The 18,393-nt window shown below is 40.1% G+C and overlaps 1 protein-coding gene across 1 annotated transcript in view; it reads left to right on the forward strand.

Annotated features, from left to right (window-relative positions):
- Window positions 1-7,790: 7,790 nt before the first annotated feature.
- col4a5 (collagen, type IV, alpha 5 (Alport syndrome)) overlaps window positions 7,791-18,393 on the forward strand; it is a 61,389-nt gene continuing 50,786 nt past the window's right edge. The window contains exons 1-2 of the mRNA XM_034165085.1: window positions 7,791-7,845; window positions 8,650-8,726. Coding sequence (XP_034020976.1) covers window positions 7,791-7,845; window positions 8,650-8,726 — 132 coding nt within the window. The remainder of the gene's footprint in view (window positions 7,846-8,649; window positions 8,727-18,393) is intronic.

Here is an 18,393-nt window from a genome sequence, read left to right on the forward strand (position 1 = left end):
AGAGTTTATATTCACATTTTCTCACATAGAGTGCATCGTATGCTTCTCTTTTTTAAACATTTTCTCAACTGTTTGCAAAACAGTACAAAAATATGAATGAAATTGTGGAAATAGTGCAAAAACAGAACATAAAAATATGTAAAAACACATTTTAAAAAATTAACAGATAACCAGACAGAAGAAAGAAAACATGGAATGAAAAGTTTAGGAATTTTTATTTTAGAATTAAAAAACTAGCAGTGGCCTTAATGCATGACCGTGTCTTAAAATAAACACCACTTACTTAAATTTGTATACGAGGTCATAAAAAGTGTTTGTGCTTGTCGTGCTGATTTGACATGTTTGTCTTTTTTTTTTTTTTTTTTTTTACATTTCTGTCACTGTTACTAATTTATGTTTCCTCTGTGTGAATCATCTGAGTAATTCCATATCAAACCAACAGCTTTTAGAACATTTTCCCAACTGTCCTGGATTTGCTACATACTTCACAAAAATGTCATTGTACCAAAACTAGTGTGCAAAATGTTTGGCTTTCTTTGATTTCTGATAATATGAAGGTTTGATAAAATGTGGTTCCATACCTCATTACTTTTGAACTGTTCATTCTACAGACTTGACATTTTCAGGGATTGTTTGGCAGTGTCAGATGTGTTAAATTTCTAAATTTGTCGGTGTACAACTCCATATTTGCCAAATTATGATGTGCTGAATATTGTATATAAAATTGGTTTCCTGCCGTGGATGCCATTATGTCATCATACATTGTTTTAATTTTTTTTTTTATTTTTAATTGACAACGTCTTTGTGTTGAAACCTTGGCATTATAAAGTACCTTTATTTATGTAGTTATACAAAGTTATAACTAATTTTATTGCTGGTATTTATTTTGGGAGGAGGACTTTGTGCAAAGTTCAAAGTTCATGCTGCATTCAGTGGAAACTGGGAACTCAGATTTCCCCCGTAAAATTTGGAAAAATACTTTTCACGAAACTCTGTTACAGTATTTGTCTCCCCACTGACTCGTTGTTGGCAAACCAAGTAAAAAGGTTGTAACTGTAACTAACCTTAGCTAACTTTAGTATCGATGACTGACACAGCAGATTTGTGTCAGTGTTATCTTAACTGTCAGGACATATCCAGAAGGTTTCATTGAAATATGGCCAGATTTCCTCCCACGTTCTTTTTGTGACATTTTAAGTCACTACTTTTGGACCATGAAGTCATTACGTTAAAGTTAATGGAATACTCAGCTCAATAGAGCTCTGACTCTTTGTCAGCCTGGCTACAGTGCTGAAAAGAAACCTGGGGTTGTTCTTATTTTCTTCAATTAGTGATGAGTAGAAAGATGTCCTAGCTTTACGGAGGGCTTTTTTATAGAGCAACAGACTCTTTTTCCAGGCTAAGTGAAGATCTTCTAAATTAGTGAGACGCCATTTCCTCTCCAACTTACGGGTTATCTGCTTTAAGCTACGAGTTTGTGAGTTATACCACGGAGTCAGGCACTTCTGATTTAAAGCTCTCTTTTTAGAGGAGCTACAGCATCCAAAGTTGTCTTCAATGAGGATGTAAAACTATTGACGAGATACTCTATCTCACTTACAGAGTTTAGGTAGCTACTCTGCACTGTGTTGGTATATGGCATTAGAGAACATAAAGAAGGAATCATATCCTTAAACCTAGTTACAGCGCTTTCTGAAAGACTTCTAGTGTAATGAAACTTATTCCCCACTGCTGGGTAGTCCATCAGAGTAAATGTAAATGTTATTAAGAAATGATCAGACAGAAGGGAGTTTTCAGGGAATACTGTTAAGTCTTCTATTTCCATACCATAAGTCAGAACAAGATCTAAGATATGATTAAAGTGGTGGGTGGACTCATTTACTTTTTGAGCAAAGCCAATAGAGTCTAATAATAGATTAAATGCAGTGTTGAGGCTGTCATTCTCAGCATCTGTGTGGATGTTAAAATCGCCCACTATAATTATCTTATCTGAGCTAAGCACTAAGTCAGACAAAAGGTCTGAAAATTCACAGAGAAACTCACAGTAACGACCAGGTGGACGATAGATAATAACAAATAAAACTGGTTTTTGGGACTTCCAATTTGGATGGACAAGACTAAGAGTCAAGCTTTCAAATGAATTAAAGCTCTGTCTGGGTTTTTGATTAATTAATAAGCTGGAATGGAAGATTGCTGCTAATCCTCCGCCCCGGCCCGTGCTACGAGCATTCTGACAGTTAGTGTGACTCGGGGGTGTTGACTCATTTAAACTAACATATTCATCCTGCTGTAACCAGGTTTCTGTAAGGCAGAATAAATCAATATGTTGATCAATTATTATATCATTTACCAACAGGGACTTAGAAGAGAGAGACCTAATGTTTAATAGACCACATTTAACTGTTTTAGTCTGTGGTGCAGTTGAAGGTGCTATATTTTTTCTTTTTGAATGTTTATGCTTAAATAGATTTTTGCTGGTTATTGGTAGTCTGGGAGCAGGCACCGTCTCTACGGGGATGGTGTAATGAGGGATGGCAGGGGGAGAGAAGCTGCAGAGAGGTGTGTAAGACTACAACTCTGCTTCCTGGTCCCAACCCTGGATAGTCACGGTTTGGAGGATTTAAGAAAATTGGCCAGATTTCTAGAAATGAGAGCTGCTCCATCCAAAGTGGGATGGATGCCGTCTCTCCTAACAAGACCACTTTTTCCCCCGAGCTTTGCCAATTATCTATGAAGCCCACCTCATTTTTTGGACACCACTCAGACAGCCAACAATTCAAGGAGAACATGCGGCTAAACATGTCACTCCCGGTCCGATTGGGGAGGGGCCCAGCGAAAACTACAGAGTCCGACATTGTTTTTGCAAAGTTACACACCGATTCAATGTTAATTTTAGTGACCTCCGATTGGCGTAACCGGGTGTCATTACTGCCGACGTGAATTACAATCTTACCAAGTTTACGCTTAGCCTTAGCCAGCAGTTTCAAATTTCCTTCAATGTCGCCTGCTCTGGCCCCCGGAAGACAATTGACTATGGTTGCTGGTGTCGCTAACTTCACATTTCGCAAAACAGAGTCGCCAATAACCAGAGTTTGATCCTCGGCGGGTGTCGTCGAGTGGGGAAAAACGGTTAGAAATGTGAAAGGGTTGGCGGTGTACACGGGGCTTCTGTTTAGGGCTACGCTTCCTCCTCACAGTCACCCAGTCAGCCTGCTTTCCCGGCTGCTCGGGATCTGCCAGGGGTAACTAACGGCGGCTAAGCTACCTTGGTCCGCACCGACTACAGGGCCTGGCTAGCTGTAGAATTTTCCACGGTGCGGAGCCGAGTCTCCAATTTGCCCAGCCTGGCCTCCAAAGCTACGAATAAGCTACACTTATTACAAGTACCGTTACTGCTAAAGGAGGCCGAGGAATAACTAAACATTTCACACCCAGAGCAGAAAAGTGCGGGAGAGACAGGAGAAGCCGCCATGCTAAATCAAGCTAAGAGCTAGTAGCTACGCTAAGCTAGCGGATTCCTAAAAACACGCAAAGTGAATAATGTGTAAATAATTTAGAGGTGATTCAGCAGAAGGAGTGCTTTAGTTAAGGAACGTAAAGATTACACTGGGAAACAAATCGTAATCTAGATAACTAGATCAATCTAACTGCGCAGATTAAACAGCTAACAGATACAGAAAAAACCGCTGTGCTCCGGAACAGGAAGTGATACAATACCGCAGTGAGAGCCAACCACCAGTAGAGGCAAGCAAGAATGAAACAACAACAACAAAAATTATAATAACAAAAAACATATTTGAATGAGCATATGCCCAAATGTGCTCGTGCTGGTTTCGGAACAATTACAACTATTTACTCACCAAGCAGCCACCCATCATGCACCGTGCCAGCTTGCCTGTTCCCAACCCAACCCAATCCACCTGCACATCACATATGATTTGAACATTGATGGAATGGATGTCCTATTAACAAAAAGAAATTACTCATGTGATGGCGCCTTCATAGCAACATGTGTGCAGTCAATAGCTCCAATTACATCAGGAAAACCAGCTCTCTCTGCAAATTGTGCTTTAATGTTGGACTGTGATGTACCTGGATGACATTCAGATGATTCCATCCCATATAGCTAACATGGCTCGGGTCAGTGTTAACTGGCACACTCCTGACGGATCGGCCAGTAGCAACAGGGGCATTCCTTCATCCCACCTCTGGAGCTGGCTTTCAAAATTGACAATGATCTTTGACTTTGAATTCACCATGTAATTCTACAATGGACATATTATTGGATGTGCTGGTGTTTTGGCACTCCAGATCAATTAAGGTGCAAATTATTTCCAAAATAAACACAAATACTGCCAATATATAAAATCAAGGTCAAAATTCATATGCTTTCCTATCATATGGGTCCATGCTTTTTGCTTATTTCAAATTTTAAAGTAAAAAAGCTGACAGTTTTCCTGAAATATAAGAATATATGGTAACAGGGAGATTGTAGTGCATCCAGAGAATTAATTACATCCATGTCAGAAATATTGAAGTGGGGGAAAAATAAACAATCTCCTATTGAAAAAAATTAAAAATAACAAAAACACTGTATTGTGACAAATCTGAGCTGAAGTAACCAAAGTAAGATATACAGAATCAGATTTGAAGCACACTGTATCATAAAATTAAGAACATCACTGGATTATAAAGTAACAACCTAAATCTATTGGTATTCATTTAAGTACTGGACAGATGTGCACGTTAGGATAAAATGAAGCTCTTTAAACCGACAGCCTAACATCAACTGCGGCTTTTGCAGTTTAAATAAAAAAATACATTTCAAATGAGGAGTTTGGCGTAATAGTGCTTAAATCTGTCATGCTTAACTTATTAGTGCTTATACAAATTCTGAAGAATGTTTACAAGAGGATTTTATGAGGTAGATAGATGGTAGATAGATGAAAGCAATAAAGATGAAAAACTGGCAGAAAATTGTGGAATTTGCAGAAACCTGGCATCTATGGTTATGCAAATAGATAATTTACACCTCCACTCCCGCAAAAAAAGGAAAAATAATGTACATCTGCTGATTGTTTTATTCCATATTAAATGGCTGCACCACATGACCCCACTGAAATGTTAAAAACATTATCCATTGTACTGTTTTGACATCTGTACTTCAGATGCACTCAGCCTCTTAAAAAAACATAATTTAATTAAATATACAAAATAAATAAGCAGACTCAATCACTAAATAAATATTGGGAATAAGTGGTTTACAATCTGTGACAGATGAAGTTGTGAATGGGTGTGGTACTGTAAGCGATAATACCCTATATTAATATTCATGATGGGCGGGGGCTTGAATGCAAATAAACCTGATCCTTCTCTCAAATATGAAGTAATCACCCTCCCTTAAGTGCAAAATCTTGTTGAAAGCTGTTCAGAGCATAAGCAAATGGGAGAAAAATTATTCAATAAAATTACGTTTATAAAAGCTGCACTTTCACTTATATTTAAGGGAGTAAATGAAAAAGTTTAAAAAAAAACCGCTCATTTAAGCTAGCATAACCAGTGATTGTCAGGAACGAGACGGCTGCAAAGTCATTTTAACGTACAGTATTTCGGTGTGTTAAAAATAAAAAAATCAATCGGTGCGGTAAATAGTAAACGCAGTGGCGCGAGACACTTCACCTGCAACGTAAACAAATTGGACTTACAGCGCGTGCACATCCCACGGCCACGGCGACCGCCGCCAGACAAATCCTGATAAAAAAAAACAGAAAAAAGTACAATACAGGCGATTAACACAAAGGTTAGCGTCCGAACAATTTTAACTTTAGGTCGGTTAGGTTCCTTTTAAATAAATAAATAATAAATAAAGCTTACAGGAACTTCATTTCAGGCAGCGGGAGAACCGCAGGTCCAGACTCGCGCTTCACTCGTCTCCACCAGCAAAGCTTCTCTCATCGACCGAAGCTCCTGCGACAGGCGGAGACACACATGAAGCGCCCCAAAAAACAGCCACACATGAAGCGCCCAAAAAACAGCCACACATGAAGCGCCCCAAAAAACAGCCCACACGAAGCCCCTCTGCCCCGCGCGGCTCCGTCCCGCCGCCTTATTTCAGAACAAGTCAAATGAGAAGTTGACCAACTCACCAAAGTGGCAGCGCTGAAGTCGCTGCTGCGCTCTCCGGCTGCTGCGCTTCAAAATCTGCAGCGCACCGCAGCGTCGGCGGAGGCGGGGCCACCACATGTCAATCACGTCCCCGCTTCAAAGCTTTGACAACACGGCTCATCATGCCGGAGCTCGGTGCTCCTCTTAATGAAGCTCTCTACCGATTACACCCTTAATTAAAGTCACTCATCAAAATAAAACGGCTCTTCTTACTCGATCGAGCTTCTCAAACCGAAGAGATTAGTTTTATTTGAGACGATGTAGTTTTTTTACCTGTCTGACATAAACGTACACTGGTTTAAACTGCTTTCAAACCGGTTCAAAACCGCTTAAAGCAGACATATTATTTATCATCTTTAATCAGCGCTAAACACAAGTGTAATGTTTAAACTTGCAAAAATAAATTGAATATGCTCTTAAATTGTAGACACCAAGGACACACTGGTTTAAACTGGTTTGAAACTGCTTCAAACTCATTTAAAATCTTTTTAAACTGATTTAAGAGGTTTTAATTAACAGCGCCATTTCTTTAAACTGGTTGTCAGTGTGTCTTAAATAAAAAATCACTTTAAAACTGGCTTACACTTAAGGATAACGTGATTTGTGATGCCTTTAACCTGTTTATAATGTATAAACTGCTTTCACTAATTTTCAAATATGTTTAAAACTCAATATCTAATTTTCCACAGTTAATCTACTCCAAACCAACAGTAAACAGTTTTACACAGGTCAAACTAGAGACAGTCTGTTTTAATAGACCATCACAAAAGGGTACAGCTTTGAAATTGCTTTCAAATTGGGTTAAAATAGTTTCAACCAGATATTCTACGTTTCAGTGAAATGTCTCAAACTCCTGTCAGTCTCGTAATTCAAACATGCTTAATTGTTTTCCCCACCTTTATTCAAGTAGAAGCAACAGTGAAGTGTTTTAAAGTGTTAAAAATACATTCAAACCATCTTTTAAAGCATTTAGACATCAAGGTTAAGGTTACACTTAAACTAATTTGTAACTCTTTCAAGCTCTTTCCAAGTGGTTTCAACCAGACATCCAACTTTGCATTGATTTAAAATGCTCTAATGAACAGGTTTAATAATAATAATTTTAAAAAACTTTAAACTGGATAAATTGGTTTGTGGTGCTTTTAAATGAAATAATGTGTGTTTAAAAACTAGTTTAAAACAAGCTTAAACCCAATATCTTGATATAAACTGCTTTTAATGGTCCCAAAATAACAAGTGTAGTGAAACTGGTCTGAATCTACATGGACTTAATATTTTTTAGTTTGGACTGGTTTACACCAAAGATAGACTGGTATAAAGTGTTTAGGCAGCTTTCAGCAACTAGGCAACCTGGCTTTTAACAACTCCAAATGATGGTAAATTGATCTAAAACTGCTGAAGTCTCTGGATGTTGTTGGGGGTGTCATGCCCATGTAATGCTGCATGCACGTCTTGGAGTGTACCTCGAGATTGGCAAACTGGGGTAGTGGTTTCCACATTTAAAGAACTGCTCCTTAGCACTGAAAACAGACAGCTGAGGTGGTTTGTGCATCTGGTGAGGATGCCCACTGGTTGTCTCCTTGTTGAGGTCTTCCAGGTACATACAACTGGGACACGGGGGAAGAATGGGGAAGTGTGGGATGAGCTGCCTGGTCTACTGCTGTGACCCAACCAAGACAAGTGACAGAAAATGAATCAATAATGGATTGTACTATTTTTTATCAATAATAAAAAATAATTATCCCAATCTTGACAGTGAATACTGTCATTATGTGACTATTGTTGTTTTCCCTCCTGAAATGGTGAATAGTGCAGAATTAAACTTCTGATTAATTTATGTGAAAATTAAGGCACAACATGGGAATAATGTAAAAAATTATTTTGTGCCAATGTCAGGTTAAAATATGAGCGTTTGGACCTTTAATAATGTAACAGGAATGCGACGTGTCCGGGCATATATGTCAAATAAAGCTTTTATGTCAAACCTTTTTTTTTGTGCACCCTCAGGCATTAGGTAGGAATGTGGCTTACCAAATCCATCCGCCACTGTGAGGTACTTTATGTAAATATCCACAATAATCTATAAGAAATTAAATAAAGTTTAACTGTGCGTAAATGGCACGTCTGGGTGGATGGCTTGGCACAACACTTCGGTGCGCAAATGACGCAGCGCTTGTATTTTAGGTTAATTGCCCCTTGGTGGAGGTGCGGGGTCAGTATCAATGCGCTGTGGCAGTGGAAAGTAGATCCGGTGGGGCAGGTTTGCAAGTCGAGGAGAGGAAAAAGTTCGAGAGGGGGAGCGCAGAGGCGCACGGTTTCCAGAGCCGGGACCACCAGCAGCCGTGCGAGCGCTGAGAGTGCGCGTAAAAGACGTGATTTTGGTCTTATTTCTGCTTCAGTGCGGGACACGCAGGGGCTGTGACATGCGAGTTTGTCCGTGTTAGCGCACAGCGGATCCTGGTTTTATTTCACCGAGATGAACAGAGGACAGCCTCCGACGGCTCTCCGCGGCGCTGCTCCTCCTCAGCCTGTGCGCCGCGGTGCAGCGAGTCCACTCCGAGGTAAGTACGCTCCTCTTTCTGCACAATCTGGCCGGCTTTTCTCAACGCAACACGATCATCCAAAGGACCTGGCGCTCACCGGGAGCCCACCGGCGGCTCCTGCGGCTGAAGTTTAACAATAGAGCTGCTGTTCGAGCCCTCTGCGCCAATAATAATTAGGCTGCTGTCAAAATAATAACCTCACGTGTGTAATTAAGACGTTTACGCGTCGATCCTGTGCGCAATGGCGCGTTTGTGGAACATTTTTACGGCCTTTTCCAGCTTCGTGCTGCTTTGAAGAGTTGCTTCCTTCTGTTCAGAAACAACCTGTGTAAAGAGGCACATTTAGGGGCTAAAATTAAGACTCGTTCCTCCGCGAGTTGTCTTTGAGTTAAAGAACACCCAACAGAATTTACGCGCGATTTTGTTGGAAAACGCATTGGAGTGAGGAACCAGACATTTGCTTCACGCGTCTTTAGATGGCGTGGAGACACGCGTGGAACTCTCTGTGCACGCTGATGGGTGCGCGTGTTGTATTGTTGCGTCTTTGACACATCTCTGCGTGACAGCAGGTGTCATCAAAGCGGTGTGTCGCTTTATGCGCGCGGTCAAGCCCATCAATCAGTCAAGCCCGTCGAAGCCCGCAGCATCTCTGACTTCTCATGTAATATTCCAACAGGATCCAAGATGAATATTCAAACATCATTAATTATTCATGAGCCTACCCACAAATCAAGGCGTGTCCAATCAGGTCTAAGCCACACAATTGCGCTGTGAGAGCGCATTCCTTCACCAAGGCCAAACAATCCAGGAATTTAACATTGAGTTTACGAACATTATCAGGTTTACGGCTCTATTTGTTACAAAACAAGAGCATAGTTCTCTGGAGCAAAGATGGGTCCTTATCCTGCTCCACAGCGCTTGTGCTCATTGTGTCAGGATTCTTTGAAAAATAGTCTCAATAAGAAACATGAAGACAAGAAAAAAATGGTGAATCTCATCCAGATTCTGATCAACACCAACATGTAACTGGTTTTCTTCTAGATGTTCCTTCAAGTTGTGTGGAGATTAGTTTGGAGATATTTTTTTTAAATGTCTGACAGTACCCCAACATTGCAAATATGAAATTCAATAATAATCCTGAATCCACACTTGGGCAAAACCTGATTCCTGATCAAAACCAAAATCTTAACAAGCTTTTCCTCTGCACCCAAGTGATGATTCCACCAGGTTCTGAAGATCTCTTGAAACTTGAAAAATTTATGACTATGTTGAAAAATGACCTTGTGAAAAGAAAGGTACCACATCCAGACTCTGATCAAGACCAAAATCTAATGTTTTTTTTTTCCTCTTTATACTACTGATTATTCCACCACTTTGGGGGATAAATTGGTTGAAAATCTTTGATAAACTGAACAAAATCTTCCTGTGTGTTACCTCTGAGAGCATTCAAATTTAAAGGTCACAAATACTTATAAATTGAGAGCTGAGTATTTGAGAGGACAGTCTCTGTTATCAAACCTGTTTCCTCAACCACGGATATTTGATCATCAAATGACTCACTTTTTAGTCAACCTCAACCAATCTTTATGCAATGATCAAGAGTATAAAAAAAAACAAAAAAAAAACATAATTAGTCCAGCATTTAAGTTCTGGTGTTCATCAGGATCGGATTCCAGATCCTTTTTTTTTTACCATCTATATATTCATTCATGGATGACATGAATGAAATACACAGTAATATTGTTTATTACACCAGATTACAAGATTGCTCAACAAACGACTAATTGATCAATATTGAAAATAAAAAAATCTTGTGGTCTTGTGTTAAGTCTGCGAAATCTGGTGTGGTTTTTGTCGGTTTGACTCAAAGTGAAATCTACCCGGCAACACACAATCTTTGAGTTGTTTGCTTGATTGTTAAATATTAAATCCATTGGTGGAAATATGCAACAACATTGGTTTCCATCTACTTCAAGACAAAACCAACCACCAAGATGTGAAATAAGTTTGGAGGGTGTTTTAAATGCTGAATTTGAAGCGTGACTGATGTTAAACAAGGACACCTGTAGAAACCGTGAAACACAGCGTGATAAATGAGTGCGTTTGAAGAAGTGGTTGTGTATTTGCGGGTTCTTTACCGGCTGCATGAAGTGTCATCGATGTGACTTTTGAACTGGCAGTTTGGGTGGTGCTGTTGCCATGGCGAGTTGAATTTAAAGGCGAGTGGTCGTGTGGGCGACCCACTGTGTCCTCTGGAATGTGTCCCGCCCACTTTCACACCATCTAGGCCATGAGGGATGATGAAGAATAGTAGAGTCAGAGAGGAGTTAAGGAGGAGGAGGACACACAGAGGGAAATGATGACGGCCTTCATCTCTGTCTTTCTCATCTCTTCAATTTTCTAGCTGTTGCCCCCTAGCTGATATTGTGTGTATAAACAAAACATGCCTGGACAATTCTGGTGCCACTTTGCTCCGCATTTGGGTTTCTTCCCCCATAAATCCATATATTAAACATTAATTTGTGCATTTAGCCACCCTGCCTTTTTCCTGTTGTTGCCATTTTTTTGTTTTGCAGATGCATTTTTCAGGATTTTATTGTCATCATTTATGAAAATTTGTCAGCTGCAAACAGGTGAAACCAGTACCGTGTCATAAGCCTTCTCTCTGGTCTACTCTACATCTGTAGCGGCAAACATGGATGAGGACGGAGGTTTCACTATCTACACGGTCCGACTGCCTTTGGATACTGATATAAGTTGCTGTATATTCGTATTTGCACTATTTTGGCCATGTGGTGCATTCCTCTGGGTATGTTGGAGTACACAGATGCCTCAGAGATGAGGACTCCAGCAGCTGGAGAAGGCTCAGGCAATGCACTGGTTTCACCTGTTTGCAGCTGACAGATAGTTTGGACTGGTTGCCATCCAAGTGCTGGACTGTGGCTCCCTACTGCTCCTGGTGGCTGCATGTTGCATAACTGTAATTAGAATGGGTTAAATGCAGAGCACAAATTTCATTGTATGTATTTGTGTCTCCACAAGGACAATATAAGCCCTCCTCCTCCTTCTAATGTTATACACAAATAAAATCACACTTACATCTCGGGGTCTGGGATGATGCATGCACACCTTTGCATGCAGTGTGTGCACATTCTGCTGGATACTCTTCTGCCTGGAGACTGCATGCAGTAGAATGCACATGCAAATGTGCGTGCATCATGCCAAAACTGTGCACAGAGCATGCACACACACAGACAGCTGTGTGCTCAGACACACAGCTGTCTGTGTGCCTATTCACCAGTTTGCTTAAATACTCTGAAATATGAGACGTTTTCTTTTTCTTTAATTGTCAGCATGTGAACACGCTCAGTTATGTGGAAGAGTTTGTGCATAACAAAGCGCAATTGTCACACAGCTGCAAGTGGCCTGTTTCATCACAGCCGCCAGCACTTGCAAAATCCTCATTTGCAAAGTGATGTCCACGTTGCATTACCCGCCTGCTATAATTGTGAATTTACACTCATTAAATCACTCATGCAATTAGCACTCATTATGTGGGATCTTAATAAATCATTGTTATGCCTGCTGCTCTTTGCAGACTGAGGTGTTTGTTTTCTGGTAAAACTCACACTGCAGCGTCAGTGAGCTGAAGAAGCCATGAGGATTAAGAGGCGGAAAAAGTCAAGGAGAACTAACACCAAATGTTTAGACAGCTAATTACCTCGGCACAGCACCGTTTCCAGTTCTCACAGCTTCAAACAGACCACACATTAAAAAATTTGACAAATTCTTGATGTTTCTCATCATAATTCTAAAGTTATGGGTCAAACGGTTGTGTTTGTTTTCCATGTGGTTGAATATTGACTGCTGAATGTAGTCCGTCTGGATTGATGTTTGCTTTTGTGGCAGTAATCCATCGGGCTACCTGACAAGTCCATCTACACAGAACAGTTACAAGACTTCCTGTCCTCCTTCTTTTTATACTTCTGTTTTCCTGACCTTCTTTTCCTCAAAGTACATCATCCAGTTTTTCTTTTTTTTTTTCTTCATGATGCTTTTGTCTTTCTGAAAGAAATAACACAACTGCATCCTGAAAGAAACAGAGTGGTGTTTAGGGTCAAAGATGAAGAACAACAGATAGAAAGAGGAGAAAAGAGAGAGACTCCCCCCCCCCCCCCAAAAAAAAATGTGAATCAGAGTGTGTTCCTCTGCAAAAGCTCAAACATTTCATCTTGAAATATTAACATTAGATGAGGAAGCAGGGAACTAACAGGAGAGGTTTTAAACTACAATCTATATAACTTTGTGACTTAAGTATAGATGTTTGTGATGTCATAAACCCAATTCTGGAAATAACGAGAGAGAAACAGAAAGAGATCTTTTTTCCCCAAAAATCTAATCAACACCTCTCTTTACTAAAGAGTAACATTCTCCACAAATTACCCTGAAATCCATCCAACGGCAGAGGCATCCGTTCTCAACATGCTACTTTTATGAGTATTCTTGCTAACAAATAAAAAAAATGAATGGAGTGCAAAAAAAATAATACTTCTAAGCAGCCGCCGGGACGGAGGGTTTATACACTCAAACATCTCGTCTCGCGTTCCACCTCTTCTTCCACCTTTAAAAGCAGATGAGTGAAATGTCATCGTGTAAAACAAAATTATATATTTCGGTTTTAGAACTTCCTGACAGTGCAGGATGAGGTACTGAAGAGTATTTGTGAATACTGTTTGACCCGAGATGACTGGCTCCACCTGTCATCACTCGACACCTCTTTATTACTTATCTGTTGTTTATCCAATCCTCATCTCCCGTTACTTCTCCACTTTTCTACCTCTTGGCTCCCTCGATTGCACTCAGATATCGTGCCAACGCATCTCTGTCTCAACCTTCACAAACTTACAAAACACGATGTGGCTCTTTTAGGATCTACTCCACTAAAGTACTTTTGAAGAATTCGAACTAACAAGGGTTTTGTCAGGACGGTTAATCGCCTGCGTTAGCTAAACACATCAGCCCTATATTTGCGATCTACGTTGCATGATCCTTGGTACGCCAGTCCAGTTGGGGGTGTGTCCAGTGTCACTTAGAGGGTATGTAATCTGAGTGCCAAATAGCGTGCATACGGGTTGGATTTATTGGCTTAATTAGTCATGGGTGTGTTTTGTGCCAAACATCAAAGAAGCCAATCAGCTGTTATCCCCTTTATGAAGTCACTCATATCAATCAATCACAAATATTTTGCTGATCAATATATGTTTAGATCATCCATCTAGGCTTCTTGATTGTTCAGCTATACAAAAAAAGTGTTTTCAGACAAAATTTTCCTTGGCTTTGACCTTTGTCCTTTGACCAAACTACTCCAAAAACTAATCACCTCTAGATATCTGTCCAAGTAATAGTCCTACCAAGTTTGAAGGAAACTCTTCTAGCCATTTTTGAGTTATCTTGTCCACAGATACACAGACAGTGAAAACAATACCCCATTTCATTGGCTTGCAGGGGAACCAGGTTTTTAATGGTCTACAGTGCAGATGTTTTCTGCTGCCGCTTGGCCACCAGGATAAATGCAATTTTACCCGCTGTTTACACAACGTGGGTGCTACTTTGCACCAGGTAGAAGATAGGGCCCTAAAGCTTGAATTAAACAAGGTCAGAACTTCAGTGGCTGTCACTACTGCAGCACTTAAAGCTGGTAGTGATGGTAAACATACATTAAATAACTTGCTTTGAACATGTGGGCGAGTAAAATATGAACTCACGGGAAAATACCTCTTGATGTTGAAATATATGTATAGACCAAATTATATTAAAGAAGCTGTTACACCTGTCCATGTCGTGTCTGCCTGAAGGGGGCGCTGGCGAGGAGTGATGTCAGACTGTGATGGTTACAGGGCGTGATGTTTAGTGCTTCTCGCTGTGAGCGTGGGAGGGCGCCTGGCTCTCTTTAATCTGCTCCTCTGTTTCTTCCATCAGCGTTCCAAAGGGCTTCCCCCAGCGGACGCGCGGGAAAGGACGCTCGCCAGTCATACTCTTTCCTCACGTTTATGTCTCCATTATATTACGGGGTTTATTTGTCTTCAGATGTCTGAGACGGCGTGACTCAGTGTTTTTTAAAGATTAATTCTTCCCTTTTCACTCTTTTGCACTTGTTTTTGTGAAGGATGGTTTCCTGTTGCTGTCCTTCCCCCCCCAACAACAAAAAAAAATCCTTCTGGTTTTTGATTCAGATTGTTTTTCTACGTTTGTGGATGCAGTACAGTACACGCCCCCTGATGATGTCATCACAGGTCTTTTTTGTTGACATGCAAATTTTTTTGTGCTCAGAATGAACTCCTCACTTCCTTTCCTCACTCTCACCCTTGTTGTCTAACCTACTTTCTTTGCTTTTCTGTTTTGCCCTCTCTTCTTCTGGTTTTCCTTCCTTCTCTCTCCTTTTCTTTTGCTTCTCTCCTTCCTTCTCATCACCCCATCCGTCCCTTCTTTCCGTCTCACCCTTCTCCTCTCCGTCCTTCTGTCCTTCTGTCTCTCTTTTCTCCCTCCTGTGCCTCTTTTTTCCATCCTTCTCTTTCTTTTTATCCCCCTCTCGGTTCCATTTATCTTCTCTTTCCATACCCGTCTCACCTCTTTACCTCCATTTTAATCCTTTCCTTCTCTCCCTCTTCTCTCTCTCATCCCCCGACATCAGCTCCCACGTGTCTCGTCTTCTGATCTGAACAGTTTTTTACTTCACACCAGGCTGCTGTTTTGACTCACGGCTGAAAAAGAAATCATTAAAGTTACTTTCTAAAAATATCACGCATGTGGTGCCTGTTACTTTAAATAGGAAGGAGCTGCTACTTGCCACACCCCCTCTCCTTTCAAAGAGAGTGGGCGTGTCACACACACAGCACGCTCCAGCTCACAGGGTGCCGAACGCAGAAAGCAGGACTCCGTGACGTATGTCACAAGCGGTTTCAGCCCTGAAGGCTGCATGCGGTCGTGGGAGTTTTCTGGGACTGAGAGGCTGTGAGACAAACCTCTGGCAGGTTCACAGGTTGTCCTGCCCCGACAAAGTCCACAATTCCTCTGGAACTTTTTTCCTCTTCATCGTGCCGAATCGAACAGAGCTGAACTAACCGCTGAGATCAGTTTGTTGTCATGAAGCCCGGATATGTGGGAGATATGGTTGGGACGTCAGGAACCTGCAGAGACCTGCCCGCTTCCCCTGATCAGACCTGACACTGAGCAGCAGAAGGAGCTTGTTCAAGTCTGAGGGCCTGAAATCCAACATCCGCCAAAATACAGAGTCCAAAAAAAAAAAAAAAAACTATGTAAAACATTATATGTACACAACAAAATGTCCAACTGATACAAGAGGTGTTCATGTCAAAGAGCACAATTATCTCACAAGTTCAGTTACATCGTGCATCAAAATGAAATCAACCATGTGACTTTTAATTCTGGAATACGAAATAATCTGCATGATTACATTTCATTTTTTTTTCTCTGAATAATAAAGATTTGCTGTTTTTTATTATTATTTATTTATTTTGTATTATACATTATTCAGGTTGGGCCATTTTTTTCTGATGGATTAATAAATATTTGCTTTCCTCTAATTCCTCTAATTTCCTCTAATTCCTTTTTCCCCCTCTAATTTTTCCGCTAATTCCTTTTTCCCTCTATTATTTCCTGTAATTCCTTTTTTCCCCTCTAATTTTTCCTCTAATTTCCTTTTTTTCCCTCTAGTATTTCCTCTAATATTCCTTTTTTCCCCCCTCTAATTTTTCCTCTAATTTCCTTTTTTCCCTCTAATCTTTCCTCGGATTCCTTTTTTCCCTCTATTATTTCCTCTAAGTGTGCTTTTCCCCCTCTAATTTTTCCTCTGATTCCTTTTTTTTCCCTCTATTATTTCCTGTAATTCCATTTTTCCCTCATTTTTCCTCTATTCCTTTTTCCCCTATATTATTTCCTCTAGTTCCCCTTTTCCCTCTAATCTTTCCTCTGATTCCTTTTTTTTCCCTCTAATTTTTCCTCTGATTCCTTTTTCCCTTAATTATTTCCTATAATTCCCTTTTCCCCCTCTAATTTTTCCTCTGATTCTTTTTTCCCTCTATTATCTCCTGTAATTCCTTTTTTCCCTCTATTTTTTCCTCTAATTCCTTTTTTCACCCTCTAGTATTTCCACTAATTCCCTTTTCCCCTCTAATTTTTCCTCTGATTCCTTTTTTTCCCTCTATTATTTCCTGTAATTCCTTTTTCCCTCTATTTTTTTCCTCTAATTCTTTTTTCCCTCTATTATTTCCTCTAATTCCTTTTCCCCCCTCTAATTTTTCCTCTGATATTCCCTTTTTCCCCTCTATTATTTCCTGTAATTCCGTTTTCCCCTCTATTTTTTCCTCTAATTCCTTTGTTTCCCTCGAATTTTTCCTCTAATGTCCTTTTTCCCTCTAATTTTTCCTCTATTTCCTTTTTTCCCTCTATTATTTCCTGTAATTCCTTTTTCCCCTCTAATTTTTCCTCTAATTTCCTTTTTTCCCTCTATTATTTCCTCTAATTCCTTTGTTTCCCCTCTAATCTTTCCTCTAATTCCTTTTTTTTCCCTCTAATCTTTCCTCTGAGTCCTTTTTCCCTCTATGATTTCCTCTAATTCCTTTTTTCCCTCTAATCTTTCCTCTGATTCCTTTTTTCCCTCTTTATTTCCTCTAATTCCTTTTTCCCCCCTCTAATTTTTCCTCTGATTCCTTTTTTTCTCTCTATTATTTCCTGTAATTCCATTTTCCCCTCTCTTTTTTCCTCTAATTCCTTTTTCCCTATATTATTTCCTCTAATTCCTTGTTTCCCTCTAATTTTTCCTCTATTTCCTTTTTTCCCTCTATTATTTCCTGTAATTCCTTTTTCCCTCTATTTTTTCCTCTAAGTCTTTCCTTTTATTCCTCCGTGTAGCGGTCATGTTGAACTACAACATAATGTACAAGAACAGTTTTGAACAATTGTCCTTTATTAGTACACTTAAAGCATCTTTTTCTTCATATTTGCTACAGAGCAGCGACATTGGATGCACACTGCTGCACAAATGCCATAAACAGTCTTCAGTTCGCGGCACGTCAAGGGTCTCGTCGGCCCCTCGATGTCTCAGATACACTATCAGACGTACAGCGATCTTTTGTTTTGTCTACAGCTGAGGCTCATGGGTAAATATGAAGGTCAGGCTGAGGTTCATCCAAACAGTGCTGCAAGTTTGCAGATGTTCAAACTTTGATATTCCAATATGTTTATACATAATCATGCTGATTCTTCTCAGGGTTCACGTGTGGATTCATCAGTTTAGATTAGAATTTTGTTCATGAAATTGCAGAGGAAATTGAATTGCAATCCATGGATTTGGACAAAGAGATGAAATAGTCACACAAAATGTTTCACAACCAACTCAACACATTGAAATAAAAAGTTTTCACTTTGGAAAACCTGCACGCAAAGTTTTGCGGCGTTATTGTCTGCATCCCTGTAGCCAGACAGCGATGTTTATCTCCTATCGCTTCATAGAAAATCACACAGACAGGGATTCCACAGAACTTAGCTCACCTGTGCGCTGTGAGGGTCCATTTACAAAATCAATACGTTAAACTTTAGATCTTTTTTATATATATATTTACTTTTCAATCAATCATTAGCCCTTTTCACATTTTTGGCATTATGT

The sequence above is a fragment of the Thalassophryne amazonica genome, chromosome 23, assembly GCF_902500255.1.
Source record: "Thalassophryne amazonica chromosome 23, fThaAma1.1, whole genome shotgun sequence".
NCBI classification, from domain to species: Eukaryota; Metazoa; Chordata; class Actinopteri; order Batrachoidiformes; family Batrachoididae; genus Thalassophryne; species Thalassophryne amazonica.